This window comes from Hyperoodon ampullatus, assembly GCF_949752795.1.
Source record: "Hyperoodon ampullatus genome assembly, chromosome: 3".
Lineage (NCBI taxonomy): Eukaryota > Metazoa > Chordata > Mammalia > Artiodactyla > Ziphiidae > Hyperoodon > Hyperoodon ampullatus.
Genome location: NC_136916.1, coordinates 38,550,671 through 38,571,282, shown reverse-complemented (window position 1 = coordinate 38,571,282; position 20,612 = coordinate 38,550,671). Strand labels below are relative to the sequence as shown.

The 20,612-nt window shown below is 53.3% G+C and overlaps 1 protein-coding gene across 2 annotated transcripts; it reads right to left on the bottom strand.

The window, feature by feature from the left end:
* Window positions 1–2,425: 2,425 nt before the first annotated feature.
* On the bottom strand, window positions 2,426–16,531 carry MFGE8 (milk fat globule EGF and factor V/VIII domain containing; the record flags this gene model as incomplete). 2 transcript variants are annotated; one of them, XM_079699351.1, is made up of 9 exons in its annotated part: window positions 2,426–3,173; window positions 3,295–3,450; window positions 4,553–4,737; window positions 9,022–9,166; window positions 9,861–10,016; window positions 10,437–10,618; window positions 12,835–12,966; window positions 13,353–13,481; window positions 16,402–16,531. In XM_079699351.1, 9 exons carry the CDS (start codon window positions 16,472–16,474, stop codon window positions 3,036–3,038), a joined length of 1,296 nt encoding a protein of 431 aa, XP_079555477.1. In that variant the 3' UTR covers window positions 2,426–3,035. The 2 variants fall into 2 exon arrangements, with proteins under 2 accessions (XP_079555477.1, XP_079555478.1); XM_079699352.1 differs by lacking the exon at window positions 13,353–13,481 and having other exon boundaries at window positions 16,402–16,474.
* Between the last annotated feature and the right edge of the window lie 4,081 nt (window positions 16,532–20,612).

Genomic DNA, 20,612 nt, shown 5'->3' with positions numbered 1-20,612 from the left:
TCTTTCCCCTCCAGACAAACAGGAGGCCTGGCCTGGACAGCCCCTTTGTTTCCTCAGCAGCAAAGCCTAAGGAGGTCCTTCAGCCTTGGCCAAGTGGTCACTGAACCCAGAGCCTCTTCCTAAATACACCTTGACAGCGTGTGTGTGTGTGTGCGCACGCGCACGCACGCATTACATACCCACATCCAGGAGCAATTCAGAGCACAAAGAGCTGTGGTGGACAAGGCTAAATTGCACAAAGTGAATGCCAGCTTGATAAGCAAAAGGGAGCCAATGAAAGTTCCTCCATAAGGAAGAGAGACCAGTCTGTGCACTGGATGCAGGACGGAATGGAGGGGGAAATAAATAGGACACGAGTTCCAATTAGGAAAGTTGCAAGCTTTTCTAACAACAATGACCAAAGTTTTTGAGGCCTCTGATGGGCCAGGCTTTACATCAGTGCTTATGTACATTCGCTCCATCAGTCTCAAGGCCATGGAGGTTCTATTATTTCCACCTTACAGATAGGGAACTGAGACCCAGAGAGATTTAAGTAAATTGCCCAAGGTCACTCAGAGCCAAGATTTGAACCCAGGTTCTCCAACTTGAGGCCCTGCACTCCCCATCACTCCACTATATTTAAACCAGGAACGGAAAACAATCTAGACTCCTGGGAGAGGCAGGTCAACAGATGCCAGTGCTGACAGCCACATGTGTAGGGAGAGGGATGGACAGCAGAGAAGTTCAGTTTTGTAACAGCTAAGCAAGTTTAATGTCCCAGCCAGTGGCAGGGCTGGCCAGCAGGTGGAATCTCAGAGCTGGCTCTAGGGACTGCAGTCAGGAATAAAAAAGTTAAATTTGTGGAGGTGATAGTGAACACTGTGGAAGTGGAAGGGGCTGCCCAGAGAGAGAAGCCAAAGACAGAAGGGGTCATGAGGGAGGGGGCCCAGGTCCAGGGTCCCAGGAAGGGGACTTTCAGAAGGCTGTGGCCAACACATCCAAGGCTGCAAAGACGAGCAGGAAGAAGGGACTGAGAGGTGGCTTAGGCAATTCCATAGTCACCTTGGATCTCCTGGTCCAGGTGGGGGGCTTGTGACACCAGCCCACCCAGCCAACCAGCCAGTGAGACTGGCCCACAGAAAACATTCAACGCCACAAAGAAAGACAAATTGACAGATGGGAGTGACACTTGGTTTCCCCTTCTGCAAGTGGGACTCCTGCATTCTAACAAGGCTCGAGCTGCAGTTACTTATTGGGGAGGCATCCAAGAGCAGAGATGCAGGGAAAAAAGCTGTTTCTCCCACTGTCTGCTAAGTCCCCAGGAGAGGCCTGAACAAGTTGGGTGGTAGGAAATGCTCCCAGGAGGGAGACCTAAAGCCAGCAACCACCCAGAAAGACCGACTTCAAACCCAACCCATGCAGCTCCACAGAGGAGAGCTCTGAAACCGGAAGGAGTGAGCCAATAGACCCCCAGGGGTGGGGAGCCCCACAAACCCATTTCATTCAGAGACCACAGCCTGGGCCTTTTATTCCATCCCTGCCCAACCAAGAAGCCCTGGCAACAGGAGCTCTTGGGGGGGAGCCACTTCCAGACTAATTTCTCTGATGAACTTCCAACAAAGCCACACCCTCCCTTTGGCAGCCACATGGCCAGATCTGCTGCCTAGAGGTGCCTATGTGTACAAAGGCATGGCTCCCAAAGTCTGTTCTGGAAAATCCATCTTGTGTCCCAAGGCGTTGAATACTAAGGGTAGTTTCATACGCCCCTTCCCAGCTAGTCAGTCCCTCTTTTTTCTGCAAGCCCCACTTCCAGATCACTGGCCTGCACTGCCTCCCACTGGCCACCTCCTAATGGCCCCCGCATGGTGTGAGGGGGTGGGAGGAGAGGGGTACCCCTGGAGCTCTCCTCCCAGCCCTGGAGTGGAGTTCCCAGTGGCCTCTCAGGAACCAGGGTGCTGGGCCAGGAACGCCCCGCCCACTTGGCAGAGCCCTGGCCCCTCCCATTCCACACTGCACCCCGCCCTGGGGCTCCTACAGCTCTGAAAGCAGCCCAGGTTCACTGAGTTTCTAATAGTTTCTCCAGCCCACCGCTCCAGTTGCAGAGAAAATGGCAATTGCCGCAGGGGAAAACCAGCAGCCTCTGCCTGTCTTCCTGGCGTGGGAAGGGAGCAAAGGCATGTGTGAAGACAGCCTCTGCACAGGCCCCGCCCCGGGCACTCACCTGGCAGCAGCGATGGCCCTGGGGCTGCATGGGTCTGGAGGAGGAGAATTGAGGGGAAGAGTCCTGGCCCCTCCAGTGGGACCCCCCCGAGTAGTCTCCTCCCTCTCTATAGTCGGGCAGGTGACACAAGAATGCTGGGCCTCGGAGAGGACTCAGGGTGGGGACACCAGCCCAAGTCAAAGCCCATTTTGACGGAGCAATGATGAACCACAGCGAGAGTTCAGGGGGTGATATAAATATATTTTGGAAGCTGCCTGTGTACTCAGGGGTGAAGGACCAGCACAGAGGGTCACCCAGGCCCAGCCACCTCCTCCCCCATCTCTCCACAGACCCACCCCACCCGCCTCTGTCTCTCTCTAAGCTTCAGGAGGAGGGTCAAGAGGGGTCTCCAGGGAGATGAGGGGGAAGTGTCGGGGGGCTAGGCGGCAGCTGCAGAGTGGCAGCATCATGCCCCAGGGCTGAGGGGCAGGAGACCAGCACTCTCCAGCTTGGGGCCTCAGGGCCTATTCCTCCAGGGCCTTGGGAATGGGGGGTGTGGGAGAGGCGCTACGGAAGACCCACGCGCCCTACTTCGCCCTTCCCTGTCCATCCCAGACCTACTCAACTCCCACCGTGCCTAAGAAAATGGGATGGCATGAGGGATAGGCACCAGGGGCACGTGGCGGGGGGGGAGGGAGGGAGGGAGGGAGGGAGAGACGACTGAAACCCCCGCCCCCAGGGCAGCTACAATCAGGAGGGCAGGTGGAAAAGGCAGCAGGTCCCCAGAAGGCCAGGAGAACCAGGAAAGGGGCAGGTGCCCCCTCGGCCCTTGCAGTCACTGCAGCCGGGCCTACCACTAACAGCCCAGCAGCTCCACGCGAAGGGTGATGCGGTTGTGCCAGGCCACAGGCAGGATGCGCACAAAACGAGCCAGGAAAGGCGCCTCAAACATGTTCTTCTTGTGGGAATTATTGTCCATGTTGCCAGGGAAGATCTAGAGACAGAGAGGGGGTCAGGAGGGCCCCAGAGCCAGCCTTCCTCCCCTCAGGGCCCCGGATCCCATTCGCAGGGCACCCCTGGAGTGGGGAGGGAAGGACAGCTAGACACACACTCACCTTGCTTTCCACGGCCCCCTGGTCCCTGTACTCAGTCCAGTTCACACCATCGTCACCATAGGCCACCTTGTAGGCTGCCACATATTGGATGTGGCCAAAGTCTCGGGCCCCCTGGGTGATGATGCCAGTCACTCGCTTCTGAGAGCCCAGGTCAATCTACAGGAAAAAAAAATCCACCCCATCTTCTTTGCTTGGACCATCCCTAGTAAGGTGGGAAAAGGCAGACACACTGGGGCATACAACCTAGTTTTGGTAAAACTACTTCACTTGGTAGAGCCTCAGTTTTCCATCTATAAAATGGGCATAAATAATCCCACCTACTTTGTCAGACACTGTTAAGCACTTTGCTGCAATGAAGCTCAGATTTCAGAGCCTGGGCTCCAGCCAACTCACTGCCAACCCCTCACAGGATAGGAACAGGGACAGGGGAGGCCATAGCCTATGGGGACATGAACTCCTCCTGAGGCCCCTGCAGGGCTGTCCACAGCCTGACATTGGTCCTGAGGGACTCCAAAGGCAGGCAGCTCCTCACGGAACCCAGCCCCACAGGCTAATGTGCTTGTTGGGGCCTAGAGATGCCCCTCCTGCCCCCCAGTTCCCTGCCCATCCCAGGGAGCCTGCCAGCTGCCCCTGGGCAGGCAGTGCCAAGACCCAGGCTGCAAACCCAACTCACTGCCAACAAGCGGGTGAGCCCCAGGCAAATCCTCACCCTGCCGGGACCCAGTTTCGTCATCTATAAAATGAGTGGATGCTCTGGTTTTCCATGACTCTCCTGTGCTTCCCAATTTCAATGAAATCCAAGGGCTGTCACATGGTGTGTTCTCAGACAGCAAGTTAGAGAGCATCCTCTGAGTGCAGGCAGAGAAATCCCTCCTCCATCCTGCCCTGCTGTACGTGGGTTCAGCCTTATCACCTTGTGGCAGCCAATAGAGGTGGCCCTACCCCTACACACACACACACACACACACACACACACACTCACACACACACACACACACACTCACCACCTGGGGCTGGTGGCCTTGGTGGAAGCAGCACTGAGCTCCCCCACCATCCCCTCCTCTGGAGTTACAGAATCAGGAGAAAGGTGGGGATATGAGAGGAAGGAGCAAAGCGACCACAAAAAAGGCCGTGCAGAAACTCCCTCTCGGGGAGCAGAAGCCTGGGTTGGGCCAGGGTCATAGATCCAACAGCCCCACCCAAACCCACCCAACGCCAGTCTACTCCAGCCCTGCACCCCAGGGGGAGCCTGACCCACCTGCAGCCACTCAGAGGCACTGTTGGTCCGGGCGGTCCAGGCGTTGAACTTGCCCTGATTATCCAGCCGCGCATAGGAGGGATACCAGCTAAAGGCACTGAGGCCCCAGGTTTTGTAGAAGCTGGAGGCTGTGATCTGCTTGTTGGGGATGGTGTTGTCCTTCAGGCCTAGGGGTTCGGCGCATCCTGCCAACAAGGGGGGTGCTGTCACCGAGATCTGGGGTCCACAGCCTCCCAGGGGTGTGAGCATGAGGTGGTGAAGGGGAAAGAACTCTGTGGCTCCTGACCGACCTCTGGCATCCTCTTGGACAACAGAGGAAGATCCTTCCACCTTTTAGGGCCAACTGTTCTATTTGCTTACTGACAGCCCCACCCACTCCTCAGCTCAGCTCCCACCCCGCGCCCCTCACTTGCTCTGCACAGATCACCCACCGCTCTTCTCCCTCTGCACCACGGAAGGCCCGGATCCACAACCTCCACCCTGTTTCAAGGCCTGACTCATGGGACACCTCCTCCAAGAAGCCTGCCCTGACCACCTCACTTGGGTGGGACTTCTCCCTCCTCTGGACTCACAGCACTTCCTCTGTCACTCCTACAGTACAGCTGCTATTCACACTGCTGAGTCATGGGATAACCGTCAAGAGTGCTAATAACAACCATCTCACTGACTCAGTGCTGACTTAGTCATTTAATCTACCACACAAAAACCGGAACGAAGAGGATATTAGTAACCCCATTCCACAGATGAGAAAACTGAGGCTGAGAGACATTAAGCATCGTGCCCAAGTCTCTCTCTCTCTCTCACACACACACACACACACACTCCTAATCACCATGTCACACTGTGACACTATCTCCACCATTCCTGCACCCACCCAGAGCCGTGAAGGCCTGCCTGGTGGTGACCCAGCGACGAGCAGGACAATATTCCTGCTCTCTAGCAGGTGGAAGCCGAAAAGTCAGAATTCCTGGGGCTCAGGAACAACCCTGTATCCCTGCCCCACAGCCCCTCCCAGAGGGCCTTCACACACTCACTACCCGGCATGCTGTCAGAGAGGCCTGGGAGGGTTACCTGAGAAGCTGGCCTTGGTTTCACTCAGGCCTGCTCCAAACACTCAGGAATGTGCCGGGCTGTTCTGCACCTGCAGGCGGCCAGAACAGTTGGGAACAGGCAGGAGATAAAACTCCCAAAAGAACGATGGGCGTGTCTCACACGTGGCAGAATCACCACTGCACAACTGCCTGTCCCTTTGCAAAATCAGGAGTGGGAGAGTGGGCTTGGAAAGTCATGGCTCCATCTGGGAGCTGACTATGGTACCCAGTGCTTTACCTCACTGTTTCCCCACACGCCCGCTCCCTTGCCACTAAAGACATTTGCCTCCAGAGTGTGCTGGTGCCGACCAATCGTACCGTCTCCTCGTGACGGTGGTGCACCAGGTAACCTCCACCCTGCTCCCACAAAGAGAGGCTGCTGGGCTGGGAGGTGGCTCATCCCACGGCTCCAGACCTGGAGGGCCATGAGACCCGCCCAAGGCTGGAGCACTCTGCAGAGGACGCCAAGGCATCATTTGCCCACGGTGGCCCCTTCTACAGATCATCTGCTTCCAGCAGTTCATGCCCCCATCACTTAAAGCATGTCAGACAGCCTTCCACATAAAATGCACTGGCAGGGCACCAAGCCGAGAGCAGGACTCTCAGCTCCACCACTCGCTACGTGACCCTGGGAAGTCCCTCCCCTCTCTGGTCCTCAGACTCCCCATCTATAAAATGAGGTACCAGAGCAGTGCTTCTCAAAGATCACCTGGGGACCTTGTTAATATGAGGATTCTGTCTCAGAAAGTCAAGGGTGGGGCTGGGAGTTTGCATTTCTACAAGCTCCCAGGTGATGCTCATCCTGCTGGTCCATGGAGCTCACTTTAGTAGAAGGCTCTAATCTCCCCAATCCATTGACTCCACCACCCTGATCCAAGCCACCTTATCTTCCCCCATGTCTCTTCCCTCACTCACAATGGCCCTCTGCCCCCATTCTCCCTATACAGCCTCAGGGATCTCTTCTAGACCCAACTCTAATCGTGTCCTATTAGCACTCCCTCCACAATGGCTGCCCCTTGTTCTCAGGATAAAAACCTGAATCCTTAAAATGGTCTACGTGGCCCCTGCCTGGTCCATCTCTGCCCACCTCTCCAGCCTCATCACCCACCAAGCTACCCCTCATTCTCTAGGCTCCAGCTCCATTGGCCTCCCTTCTATCCAGGGCCTTCGCATGTGTCAATTCGTTGCCTGGGATGCCCTTTCCAAGTTCTTCACACGGCTTGATCTCCATCATTCAAGCCTCTGCTCAAACGCCATCCCAACACAGCAGTCCCCATGCCGCTCCCTCTCTTCACCCCAAGTCACCCTCATCACATCTCCCTCTAATGTTTCCTTCATAGTTCTTGCTGCTATCTGACCTTTCATTTATTTGCTCCTTGTCTCACATCAGCCTCCCTCATTAGAATGCAATTTCCATGAGATCAGGGATCTCACCTATATTGCTCCCTAGAGCCAGGCACTCAGAAGGAGCTTAATAAATATCTTAATAAATGTCTACGGAGTTAAATAACTAATCAATTCACCAAGGACACCTTGCCTGCTGGTGAAGAGGAATCCTGGTGCAGGCCATGCCCAGAAATGCCCAGACCTCAGCCCCACGCATGTGCACACAGGCACACACCAACACTCTCTCCAGGTGACTGGAATGCCTACAAGGGAAAGGAGATGGTCCAGTCCTTGAGGGAAGCAGACAGAAAAACTTCACTTCCTCAGCTCGCCAGACTCACCCTCTCTTGGCCTTGGAGGTAACTGGCTGTGACAGGCCTAGGCCGGCAATTAGCCAAAGGCTTCAGACTATGACAGTGAGTAGTGAGGGACTCCAGGGAGAGGAGCCCGGGGTGGGGGTGGGGCCAGAACTGTCTATGTCCTTTACCAATTGCCTGAATTTCCTTTTAGCAAAAGGCAAAGTCTTTAACTCCCCACTTAAAACAGTTAGGCTTGGGGGACTTCCCTGGTGGTCCAGTGGTTAAGACTCCACGCTCCCCATGCAGGGGGCCTGGATTCGATCCCTGGTCGGGGAACTAGATCCCACATGCATCCTGCAATTAAGGATCCCACATGCCACAACTAAGACCTGGTGCAGCCTAAATAAATAAATATTAAAAAAAAGAACAATTAGGCTCAAAAAGCAGTGACCCTGGGAGCAAGAATATGCTGGCTCAAGTTCATACTTTAAAAAAAGACTAAACCCAGACAGTCACTGAACTGAGCTCTGAGTGGTATTGGGCAGTAACTAAAACGGGATAACAGAAAGAGGTGCCACAGAGGGTGGAAGGGGGAGCAGAGGGTGGGTCTTGGGTTAAGACGAGAAAGACAGACAGCCACCTCTGCTCTGCAGCTCTGCCTAGTGAGCCCTACAGTTCTGCCGGTGGCCAGCAGGTGGCACTGTGGCTGCGAAAAGAGGGAAATATCCAGACCTCAGAGAAGGCAAGGGCTGGGCTGAGCTGGGCAGAGACAAGGCCCTCAGCCCAACCTCTGCACCCTGATCTCTCCAGTGGTGAGATTTTTTATGTCTCGGCAGAAACCTATCCCCTTCTGGTCCCCCATTCCTCCATCTGAGAATCTCTCCAGAAAGAGCAACAAGAATCACCATCCCCAGGGGACTTCCCTGGAGGTCCAGTGGTTAAGACTTCATCTTCCAGTGCAGGGGGTGCAGGTTCAATCCTTGGTCAGGGAGCTAAGATCCCATATGCCTCTCAGCCAAAAAACCAAAACATAAAACAGAAGCAATATTGTAACAAAATCAATAAAAACTTTAAGAATTGTCCTCATCAAAAAAAATCTTTAAAAAAAAGCACCATCTCCAGCCCTATGACCCTAGAAGTCCCCATGTTTCTCTTGAATGCAGGCTACAGGTTTGGGGGAAGAAACAGTGGATGGGTAGGTGTCAGAAGCCCAGGGATTCAGACCAACTTTTAATACCTACCAGCTGTGTGTCCCTAATAAACAATTTATCTGGGCCTCATTTTCCTCATTCATTCATTCACTCACTCATCCATCAATATTTATTGAGTGCCTATGAGCCAAGCTCTGTTCTAGGCATTGGGAACGTAGCAGTGAACAAAACAAACTCCTTGCCCTCGTGGAACTGACATCTGCAAAACAGAACTAACGCTACATGTTCTAGAAGCTCAAGGAACCAATCAGAGTAAGTGAAAATATTTTGAAAATTGAAGTGGTGTCTTTTTTCCTCTACCAACCAGCAAAGAGCAAACACCTGGGCAGGACTGCTGATGGCCAGGTGATCCCTCTTGTGGCCATCTCCTGTGACAGCCCAGGTTCCTGGGCCTTGCTGCCACCCTACTCAGCTCAGCTTGGCTGAGAAAAGAGGGGGCAGGGAAAGCCATCTCCGAGGATTACAGAGCCTCCAGCACTCACCATTCAACTCACAGCCAAGGAGCTCAAAGCGAAGGGTGCAGCCCCGGTGGCAGATCACGGGCACCAGTCTCACATACTGCACCTCCAGAGGGGTTTCAAACAGGTTGACCTTCAGGCCGTTGTTGTCCACATTACCCATAAATATCTAGGAGGGAAGAGGCAGATTGGAGGAGTGGGTCAGTGTGGGCAGTCCCACTTCCTGGGGTGGTCTCCCCTTCCTCTTTGGGCCTGGAGGCACAGGTGGGCTTAGCAGAGCCAGGAGGGGCTCAGCCCTTCCTCTGGCCACCTCACAGCCCTCAACACAGATTCCCCTTTTCAGATCTTCCTTGGTCACCATGGGGCCTGGGCATAAACCCCCGTCTTTCGCACAGGGCCACCTATGATCTATAGGGTGCCTCTGTGCAAATTAGGAAAAGCTACTCCTTTCTCAAAAGACTTTTTTATAACAATTTTCCCACAGATGGAAGTACACAAACATGACGTGAATGGTGCCGACTTAGTAATGACACCCTTGAGCAGTATACAACCTGTATGACTGTACATGGTATCCCTGACGGCTCTGAATGCATCCCATATCCACCACTACCGCCACCCTCAACAAGTCACTGAACCTTTTTGAGTCTCACTATTCTTATCTATAAAGTGGGGCTATTATTTTTAACCACAGAGCATGGGCACAATCTGGGTTTCCCAAATTCTTCAAACCAAGATACACCTGAAAACCCACCTCATGGCCAATCACCCAGGGCACCCTCACCTCATTGGGGGCCCTCAAACAGTGCTGGGGCCCCAGGGGTTGCTGACCACAGCCCTTCCTTAGGGCTCACAACAAACCTCACCTTATCTCCTGACTCCCCTGCACCCTGAATGAACTGGAACTTGCGCCCATTGGTGCTGTAGGCCACCTTGAAAGTCTTCAGGTACTCGGCACTGCCTGCGCGGCTAGCACCCTGCGTCACCACGCCCGTCACCTGCATCTTCCGCATCAGGTTCACCTGGACCAGGACAGGAACGACAGAACCCCTATCTCCCAGGTTCTTTTCACCCCCATCACTCCCCCAGCCCAGAAGGAGAACAACCCAAGCAGGACAAATAAGGGCGGCTTTCTCATCTGGCCCTCTCCAGGCTTTGGGCCCAGTGCTCAGGGAAGCACACAGGGACAAGCTTCCAGAGGCCTCGTACAGTGCAAAGAGCCCCTCTACAGCCTAGTATTCACTCCCTCTCATCCTGCCCACGCACTCCAGGCCCCCCAAAGCTGCCCTCTACTTAAAGATACTTCACCCGTGGGAACCTGCTACCATGCTACCTGGACCCCGGTTATGAACCCTCCCGTGGTGACCCCCAAATGCAAGCGCACTCATCCCGCCTTCTCCATTCCCATCACACTACGCACCCCTGAGCCGTCCCTTCCATACCTGGATCCAGGGGTTTCTGTCGTAGTTGCTGGATGTCCATGCGTTGACAATGCCTGTGAGGTGCAGGCGGGCCAGATACGGGGCCCAGCGCTGCAAACCCATGAAACCCAAGTGCATGGACGAGGCGGAGATCTGGGAGTCGGCAATAGCGCCCGTCTCCATGCCCAGCGGCGAGGTGCAGACTGAGGGGGGAGGGGGCAGTCAGAGGGCCGCCCGAGCAGGCGGGGCCCAGAGGACACAAGAACAAGACAGTGTGGGCTCTGCCAGGGACCCAGAGCAGAGACCATGAAGGGACAATGAGGGCCAAGGAGGAGGTACCAAGACAAGGTGCACAGTGAGGAAGAGAGGGGCCAGGCAGAGTCACTGGGGATTGGGACCCTGGGCTGCCAGAAGGTTCTAGGGCAGGCGGGCACTCATGGTACTGCCATGACTGGCAGCTGGTGTCCCCCACCAGGCTGCAGGAGGTGGTCTCGTTTTTACAGGATATGGAGCAGCAATTATTCGAGGGGGGTGGTGGGCTGCTGAGCGAATAGCAGCGTGGCCTCCTCTTCCTTCATGCCCCCGCCCCATCAGGAGGACCGCCACACCCAGCCCGGTCCCTGGCTCCCCTAGGAGGATGGCTTCGGAAGAAGCGACGCCTCAGACAGCAGTGAACAGTACTCGTACTGCACATAAAGCAAGAAGCACATCTGCCTGGAGTTCTCTAGAATCCCACTGGCAGGAGTTTTCTGGATGGGGTGTGAGTGCCATTCTGTTTGCCCTCATACCCTTTGCCCCTTCTAGCTACTGGTCCTGACCCAGCCATCTAGGAAGCTGCCCCTGGCCAAGCGATGTGGTCCTTGGGGGCCGAGCCTGTGTGCCTGGGGCTCAGCTCCCAAGCAGAGAAGCCGGGACAGATCCACTCTTATTCCAACACCCCAGGCTCACGCCGAGCTCGGTGTCTGACATTCTCGCAGGGAGAGTGAGGCACAAGGGAGGCCACACACCGAGATCAGAGCCGGCCACTGGCTGAGCAGAGACCTGAACCCAGGTCTGCTCTGCTCTGTCCTCACAGCCCCCATGCCCACACCCAGAGGGCCCCAAACGTGCATTCTTTGGGCCTGTGGGGTCCTGGTGGGCTCCAAGGAAACACACCATGTAACAGATAAGGAGGGGCTGCGAAGGTCTCTCTGCGAGTGTTCCTCCAGCTTTGTGGTCGCCACCTGCCTTCTGCCCCAGGTGCTGCCATATCCAGCCTGGGACAGACCCCAGGCCGAGAAGCAGAAGGAGGCTAGATGAGTAATCCCCACTCAGGCACACCCAGGGTTACCTGGGCTCCCAGCACGGTAATTAGTGGGCCCACCTGGCCCCACCCAGGGCTCCATCGGCTTTGGTGACCCCGCCCCCCCGCATTCCTCCACCCAGTATCTCAGACACATTGGCCTCAGCCCAGGGCCCAGGGCCCAGGGCCCAGGGCCTCGGGGCTGTCTCCCCTAAGATGAAGGGCATCACAGGCACTTCATCTGCTCTCCCCCGGGAGCCGGCTCCCACAGGGCTGGCCCTGCCCTCCCTCCTCCTCCTGGAGCCCAGCCCCACATCTGCCTACAGCAGGACCGCCTGCCCCCTGCCCGCAGTGCTCAGTGACAGACCCACCGGACTGCAGATGTCTGGCACCGCCACCCCTACTTCCCCTACCCCTGCGCCTAGACATGGCCTCGTCCACCCCACGGCAGGTGAGGAAGAGTCCTGGTTTTTGGGAGGGACCCCAGCCAGGCCAGGAGGGAGACGGCGTGCACAGACAACGCTGGCCAGGTCTGCCGGGTACCCGCCCAGCGCCGTTCTGTGGCCGCGTGGATGACCAAGCAGGCCAGGCGGGTCAGCCCCTCTGCACACGCAGGGCCTCTGAGCGCCTGACCGTGAGGGGATGACCCAGCCTGCCCAGGCCTCTCCCTCTTCCCAGAGCTCTGTGATGAAGCCAGAGGTCAAACCTGGGCCAGAACTGTCAGATCCTGAGGCTCAAACCTTATTAACTAACCTCCTGGGCCCCAAAAGATTAAGAATCTGTTGGTTTTCCCCTCTTGGTAGAAAAATGCCAAGACTTTACCCTAATGCTGTGTGTCTGGCTCATGGTGACAGAAAATAACACTCCCACGACCTCTGGGGTTACCACCAACCCTCACTTCCCTGCAGGGACATCAGGCCTGGCCTGCAGTCCCAGGAAAGAGGGCCAGGCAGGAAGAAGCCTGGGGAGGGACAACAGGGTCCCCCGTCCCTCCCCCACACACCACCCCAGCCTAACTGAGGCCCTGTCCCCTGCCTCAATGCACCCTGACGCAGGAATAAGGCCAGCACACTGCCTGGGCTGCCAGGACCGTGGCTCAGGGTCTGCCCCCTGGAACAGGCACCCCCAGATACTCACCGATCTCACAGTGGATGCCTGTGTAGCCATGAGGGCACTTGCAGATGTAATGGGTGAAGACATCCCCTCGGTGGAAGTCGTCAATCACCTGGCATTCAGCATCATTGTGGCAGGGATTTGGGAAACAGGGACCTGGGGAGAGGGAGGCAGGTGAGATGGGCAGGTGATCAGGAAGGAGCTGGGGACAGGCAGCAGCAGATGGGCCAAGCCCGAAAGGACCCTCCACCCAAACTCGGCCCACTGCCCACCTCCCCCAACCATCTCGTCCCTCCCCCTTCCCAATCTGCCCGATGGGGCCTGGGCCAGCCTGGAGCCAAGAAGGGTCACAGGTAGGTGAGTCAGCCCAAGTGAAGGAAGCACCCAGCTTTCCAAGTGGCCTGGGAGTTTCCAGGGAAAAGCTGGCGGGCAACAGGAGGGGTGCTGGGGACCAGTGTCCACTTCGGGAGGAGCTCAGCCCAGCAGCCTGGGCTGCAACTGGGAGCCAGTGGGAAGCGGCAGGTATGGCCCAGGGCGGGTACCTCTCTCAGTCTCGTTGCATATGAGGCCCGTGAAGCCTTCAGGGCAGAGGCAGTGGAAGGGGGGTTTTCTGTCCTGGTCCAACAAGCAGGTCCCACCATTCAGGCACTGGCTGGAGTCACAGAAGTCACCTGCAATGACAGTTCTGAGTCAGGAACAAGTCGATCACTGAGTAAATATCTGGGGGCCAACTACCATGTACGTCCTGGGCCCCTGAGACAGAGAAATCAAATGCAGTCTAGGCCTCAAGAAGCCAGAGGAAAGAGGCAGACAAGTCACGACGTAATGAAGAGGGACCATGAGCTCTGACAGAAGCCTGCATGAGGGGCCAGCAGAGGATGGTTTCTGCCAGGGAGCAGGAAGTTTCAGAGGTGAGGACATTTGAGCTAGTTTAAAAGTCAGAGAGGGGCTTCCCTGGTGGCGCAGTGGTTGAGAGTCCGCCTGCCGATGCAGGGGACCCGGGTTCGTGCCCCGGTCTGGGAAGATCCCACATGCCGCGGAGCGGCTGGGCCCGTGAGCCATGGCCGCTGAGCCTGCGCGTCCAGAGCCTGTTCTCCGCAGCGGGAGAGGCCACAACAGTGAGAGGCCCGCGTACCGCAAAAAAAAAAAAAAAAAGTCAGAGAGGGAGGGACTTCCCATCCAGTGGTTAAGACTCTGTGCTTCCAATGCAGGAGGCACAGGTTCGATCTCTGGTCAGGGAACTAAGATCCCACATGCCCTGTGGCATGGCCAAAAAAAAAAAAAAAAAGTCAGACTGGGAGGTTGTCGGGCTGGGGAATGAGGAAAGAACTTTCTTCAGAAAAGCAGAAGCACAGAGGACATGGTATGCTGGAGAACACTAAGACATCGCTGAAAAGGGAGACTGGTAGGAACTCAAGAAGGACAAGTTTAGACTTTTCATCCTGCAGAACAAGGGCTCTTAACCTTCCTTTAGTCTCCCCACCATTGTCCACCAGGAAAAAAAAATCAGAGATTCTCAAGCATGAGGTGGGAGTGGGGAAGCCATTTCTTAGTTGGGGATGGAGAATGTCAAGCAAAGGCCATCTGCAGAGATGTGGACGCGCTGCCCAGGGTGGGGAGGCATCCTGTAGCTACACAAAGATCCCTCTGGCTCTGTGTGGAACTATGCCGGGAGCAGGTGAGGTAGGAAACCAGGAGAGCATCAAGGAGGCTGTCACAGGCCTCCTGGTAAGACAGGAAGTCAGGCGAAGGGGTGAGGAAGAAGGACAGATTTGAGAAAAACTGGACAACGACTAGAGGTGGGAAGAGGGCTAGACAGGACATCACAGCTTCTGGCTGGGGGCCTGGCTGACAGATGTGCACTGTTAGCCTGTACCCAATCCCTTGACTCGAGTGAACTTCAGCCCACTAGGTCAGCCAGGCCTGCGGAGCACCTTCTAGCTGACCTTAGCATCCCAGAAGGGCTGCCTCAGACCCCACACCCAAACCCGTCATTTGAGGTAAAACATGAGACATCTTTTCTCCTCCCTGCAGAGTCAAGTCATCCCAGGCTGGAGGTCCTCCTGAGATCCCAAAGCCCCAGAGACCTGGGCCGGGGCTCCAGAGAAGGGAACACTGTTAATGAGTGAGGGAGGCCTCAGAGTTCCACCTCAGCGTGGGCCTCAGGAGCTTAAGGCGGCTCCCAATGAGCTATTAGTCATTGGCTTTAAATAGCAGGTTAATCCCCTCCCTGACCTGACAGGCGGTGGGCACTGCCACGGCAGAGGCTTGAGAATGGCCAGAGCCCTGGGCTCCCGACCAGGCAAGGTCCAGCTCCCCTCTCTCCCCCTCCAAGTGCCCTCTCCCTGTACTGCTCCAGGGCAAAGCAGGTGAGCGGGAAAACGGGAAAGGGAAAGGTCTCCCCTACCTGGCAGGCCCTTGCCTGACTCACCTGCGCACTGCAGCTGTGGTACTTCCCCCTTCCCACAAAGCCAGGTCACTCTCCGCAAAACCGCCTTTGGGATTTCAGGGTCCTACCCTCTTTGGGAGATTTCCCCAGGGACATTTTGCCAGGGCTCAAGCTCTGGGGCCAGAGAGGAGTGGCAAGGGACTTTTAAGACCCAGCCAGCTCTCCATGTCTCGGGGGAGCTTGGAGTGGCCTTAGGCTTCCACTCCTGGCCTGGGGGTCAGACTGGCACCGGATGGCAGAGCCAGGGTTCATCTGGGACCCACCCCCGCCCAACTTACTTCAGCCAATCCTATTTCTATGAGAAAATGATGGAGGGGGTGCCTGAAGAGTCTTTGTCATCTCCCCCCACCCCCGTGGGCACCCTTTCCTCAGCCCACTGTGAAGCGAATAAGGCATCCCCATGACCACCCTGCTGGAGGCCCAGCTGCCAGCAGGATGCGTCCTAGGCGGGGGGAGGAGGACCAAGGAAGATAAAGCAGCAGCCCGAGGCCGCAGGGGGAGGGGGGTAGTCAGGAGCCGCCACCTCAGGAGGGAGCCCTTTTCCGAGTCCCTCCCCAGGCTCCTTGCCCCCTCTTGGGTCCCAGCTGGAGGCCCTTCCATTCCACCGACTCCCCAGCCCTTCGCTTATCTGACCAGACACCTACTTTTAAACAGAGGATAAAATTCCAGTGAACTGACCAGCCGCCAGGGCTGGGAAGGGAGTTACCAGGGAAAGTTGGCTGGAGAAGACTTATCAATACAAGAGTCCTAGAAACTTCCTGGTGGAAGGAGCGCGCGAGTCATACACAGTTCAATGGCCTCATTTTACAGATGGGAAAAGAGAGGCCCAACACAGCGGATTCCTTTGTTCTGTGTAAGCCATATCCCTGGGGGAGGCTGGGCTGTCACCCAGTGTCCCGAGTCCCCGCCCAGCGCTCAAGCCTCTATCACCGGCCAAAAGCCCTCCGGCGCGGAGACAGCAGGAGAGGCCGAGAGCATCCCCGCCTCCCTCCCGGGCGCAGCCGGAGAGGTCGCCCCTCCGCTAGGCGCCGGCTCTTTGACCGAGTTTGTAAACAGTGGAAGTAGAGGGAGGGCGCGGCGGCGAACTTCCGAGCGGCGCGGAGAGGAGGGGCGAGGGCGAGAGGGCGGCGCGATCGACTCACCGGAGAAGGCGAAGAGTCCCGAGGCGCAGAGGAGCGCGCCGCAGAGCGCGGCCAGCAGACGGGGACACGGCATGGTGTGGAGATGCGGGCCCGACACCCGGCCCTTGGGCTGTTCAGACCCGCCGGTTCTCACTCCTTCTCTTGGACGGGAATAAATCAGGCAGCGCAGCACCTCCCACTGGGCCACGTGCTCCGCCCAGGCCCGCCAGAGGCGGACTCGGGGCGGGGCTCCGCGGCTGGGAGGGGACTCGGGGGAACCGAGGGCTCCGCGGCCACCCACTCCAGCTCCGGCCACGCCCGGCATCCTGCGTGGTGTTGGTGACCAGGCCCTGAGTCCTGAGTCGACTGGGCTAGAAAGGGCTCAGAAGGAGTTGTTTGTTCTTTGCTTTTTGATTTTTTAACTGTTGGCTTCAGAAAATATGCTAAACCTTATTCATAATAAGAAAAACGCAAATTACGAGTACCATGTTTCACTTATCAGATTGGCAAGTATCAGATTATTAGCGCACTGTTAGTGCGAGGCTACGGGAACAGGCTCAAGGGAGAAAATGTAAACTGGTTCAAGTTATCAAGAGAGCTGTGTGGTAGTATCTATGAAAATGACAAATGCTGAGACAGTAAGACCTAGCAATTCCACTTATAGGAATTCACTCTACCAAAACTCACACGTATAAAGTGACATATACACAATGATATCATAGTATATCATAGCAGCATCCTTTGAAATGGTAAGAGACTAAAAAAAAAAAAAAAGGCATCAGCATACTTTTTCTGTAAAGGGCCACATAGAAAATACTTGAGGATTTTCAGGCCATAAAGTCTCTGGGGCAACTATTCACCTCTGCCCTTGTAGCAGGAAAGCACCTCAATATTCCAGGAAATGAGCATAGTGGTTGCTAAAGGGGAAGGGAAGCAGGATGTCAGGGTGGGAAGAGACTTGCTTGTCATGGTTGACTTTTTCCTAAATGATTCTCTTTTATCGTGTGCAGGTATTACCTATTCACAAAAAATAATAATAATAATTTTAATTATAGTGTTCTAGTCAGACTAGACACAGGGGAAAAAAAAAAAAAAAGCAGCCAGATATCTCCCCTACCAGGTATGTTGATACCTAAGTTGGGACTAGAGTCAGACATAGCTACTGGCAGGAGGCCCTTCTTAAAACTATTCAGAAGGAAAATCACTACCTATGATCAACTCAATAGCCATAGAAAAAGCATTTGGTAAAAAACCCCTTCATGATAAAACAATCAACAAACCAGGAGTAAAAGGGAACTTTCTCACCTGATATAGAATATCTATGAAAAACTCACAACTAATATCATGCTTAATGGTGAAAGACTGAATGTTTCCCCTACAATCAGCAACAAGATAAAGAGATCTGCTCTCACCCCTTCTATTCAACACTGCAATGGAGGTTCTAGCCAGGACAATTAGGCAAGAAGTAGAAATAAAAGACATCGAGGTTGGAAAGGAAGAAGTAACACTATCTCTGTCTCTATTCACAGATGACACACTCATATATAGAAAAATCTAAAGAATACACACACCAAAAAAAAAAAAAAGTCTTATTAAAACCAATAAATGAGTTGAGCGAGGTCACAGGATACAAGGTTAATGTACAAAAATCTTGTGTAGTTTTTACACTGGAAATGAACAATACAAAAATGTGATTACGAGTTCAGTGGGATGGTATCTCCTTGGCCTGAATACTTTCTTACCCAGTACTAGATAATTTCAGGTCTTAGTTAGTGCTGCAAAGACAACACAAGAATATGATGTGATTTGAATAAGGAGGAGGAAAGGGGGGGACATGTTTAAACAGGGTGGCCCAGAAAGGCCTCTTTAAAAAGGTAATTTTCACACTGACCCTGAATAAGAAGCCAGCCTTAGAAGGATCTGAGGAAGCAAAAGCTCTGAGAAAGGAACAGAACAGAGAGCTCAGAAATCGACCCCAATGTATACACCGATATGGTCAACTGAATTTTGACAAAGGTGCCATGGCAATACAATGGAAAAAGGATGGTTTTTTTCAATTAATGGTACTGGAAGAATCAGATGTCTATATGCCAAAAATAAAAAATAAAAACAAAGTTAAACTTCACACCTTATACAAAATTTAACTCAAAATGGATCATAGACCTAACTCTAAAATGGAAAACTATAAAACTTCTAAAAGAAAGTCTGCATGACTTCTGTTTGAGTGATGAGTTTGAAATGCAAAACTAAAAGCAGGATCCATGAAAGAAAAATTGATAAATTGGACTTTATCAAAAGTAAACAGTTTGCTCTGTGAAAACACTGTTAAGAGAATTAAAGACAAGCCGCACACTAAGAAAACATTTGCAAGTCACATATGTTGTAAAGAACATGTATCCAGAATAAAGAACTGTTAAAACTCAAAAATAAGAAAACACACAATCAGCTTTTTTTTTTTTTTTTTTTTTTTTTTTGCTGTACGTGGGCCTCTCTCTGTTGTGGCCTCTCCCGTTGCGGAGCACAGGCTCTGGACGCACAGGCTCAGCGGCCGTAGCTCACGGGCCCAGCCGCTCCGCAGCATGTGGGATCTTCTCAGACCGGGGCACGAACCCGCGTCCCCTGCATCGGCAGGCAGACTCTCAACCACTGCGCCACCAGGGAAGCCCTACAATCAGCTTTTTAAATGGGCAAGAAATCTAAACTGACAAAGGAGATAAATGGATGGCAAATAAGCATATGAAGAGATGCTCAACGTAATTTTTCACTAAGAAAATAAAAATGCAAACAACCATTTAATATCACTGCAGACCTACTGGAATGGCTAAAATCCAAGAAAACTTGATCATACCAAATGCTGACAATGATGCAGAGCAATAGGAACTCTCTTTCACTGCCCATGAGGATGCAAGATGGTACAGCCATTTTGGAAGACAGTTTGGTGGTTTCTTATAAAGTTTAATATAGACTTACCATATGACCCAGGAGCAGTTACACTCTAGATGCTTACCCAAGTGAATTAAAACATATGTCAACATGAAAACCTGTACACAAATGTTTACAGCAGCTTCATTCATAGTCATCAAAAACTGGAAGCAACCAAGATGTCCTTCAATAGGTGAATTGGCAAACTGTGGTGTAACCATATGATGGAATAGTTATCTGTGATAAAAAGTACGGAGATATTGATTCACACGACAACATGGATGAATCTTAAACGCATTTTGCTAAGATAGAGAAGACAGACCAAAAAAGCTAAATGTTATATGATTTCATTCACATAACGTTCTGGGAAAAGTAAAACTATAGGGATGAAAAATGGATGAGTGGTTGCCAGGGGTTTGGGGAAGCAGGAGTGGTTAACCGCAAAGGGGAAGTATGGGGGAGTTTTTAGGTAATGGAATATTCTGTATAATACTAGGATGGTAGATACATGATGCTACCCAACTGCCAAATCCATAGACACTATAGCACAAAGAGTGAAATTTAACATATTCAACTTTTAAAAAATCAACCGGGATGCTGGGGGGCACCAGATTGTGACAAAAGAATCTAACTTTATTGCAAATGTATGACAAAACGTCAGTGCAAGTTGTTATATGAGGAGAGAAGTGGAGTGGAGAGGAACTGACCTCAGTAACTTTGGAAAACAGTGTTTTGACTGGAAACTATAAGGCTAAAGACAAACGGAACTGTACATAATCCCTGAAACCTAGTCGGTAAAGTCAATAAAAGTCACTGAAATTGTTTTTCATGGGGATTCTGGTTAACACGTGCATGTATGCTGGGGCTTAAACAAGTAAGTAAATGGATGGTTGATGGTAGGAGTCGGACTTCTCACTGTTGGAGAAGGAAGTTATAGATAAGCAAGGGAGGAGGCTGGAATAATCCACATGGTACTAGATTAATCAGAGATACCAGTAGGACTTTGTGTTTAACTTAACCTAAATACAGATGGGTAGGTACAGAAATTATTATAGATATGTGTGTATACAAGGGTTATAATACATATGTTTATTTCCTAGCTCTGTCTGCTGAGAGGGACTAGAAACAGTGACACCCCAGTAGCAATGAGCACCTCAGTGCTCAGACCTTGGTCTCTAATACCATTCGCCAATAAAAGGGATGAGAGTTCCTTGGAGAAATGGCTGGCTCTAGGACAGGGAGAATATAAGATGAGCCTGGAGCATCCAGAAAGTGCTCAAATGCTCTCCAATGACAGCAGCTATGTATGC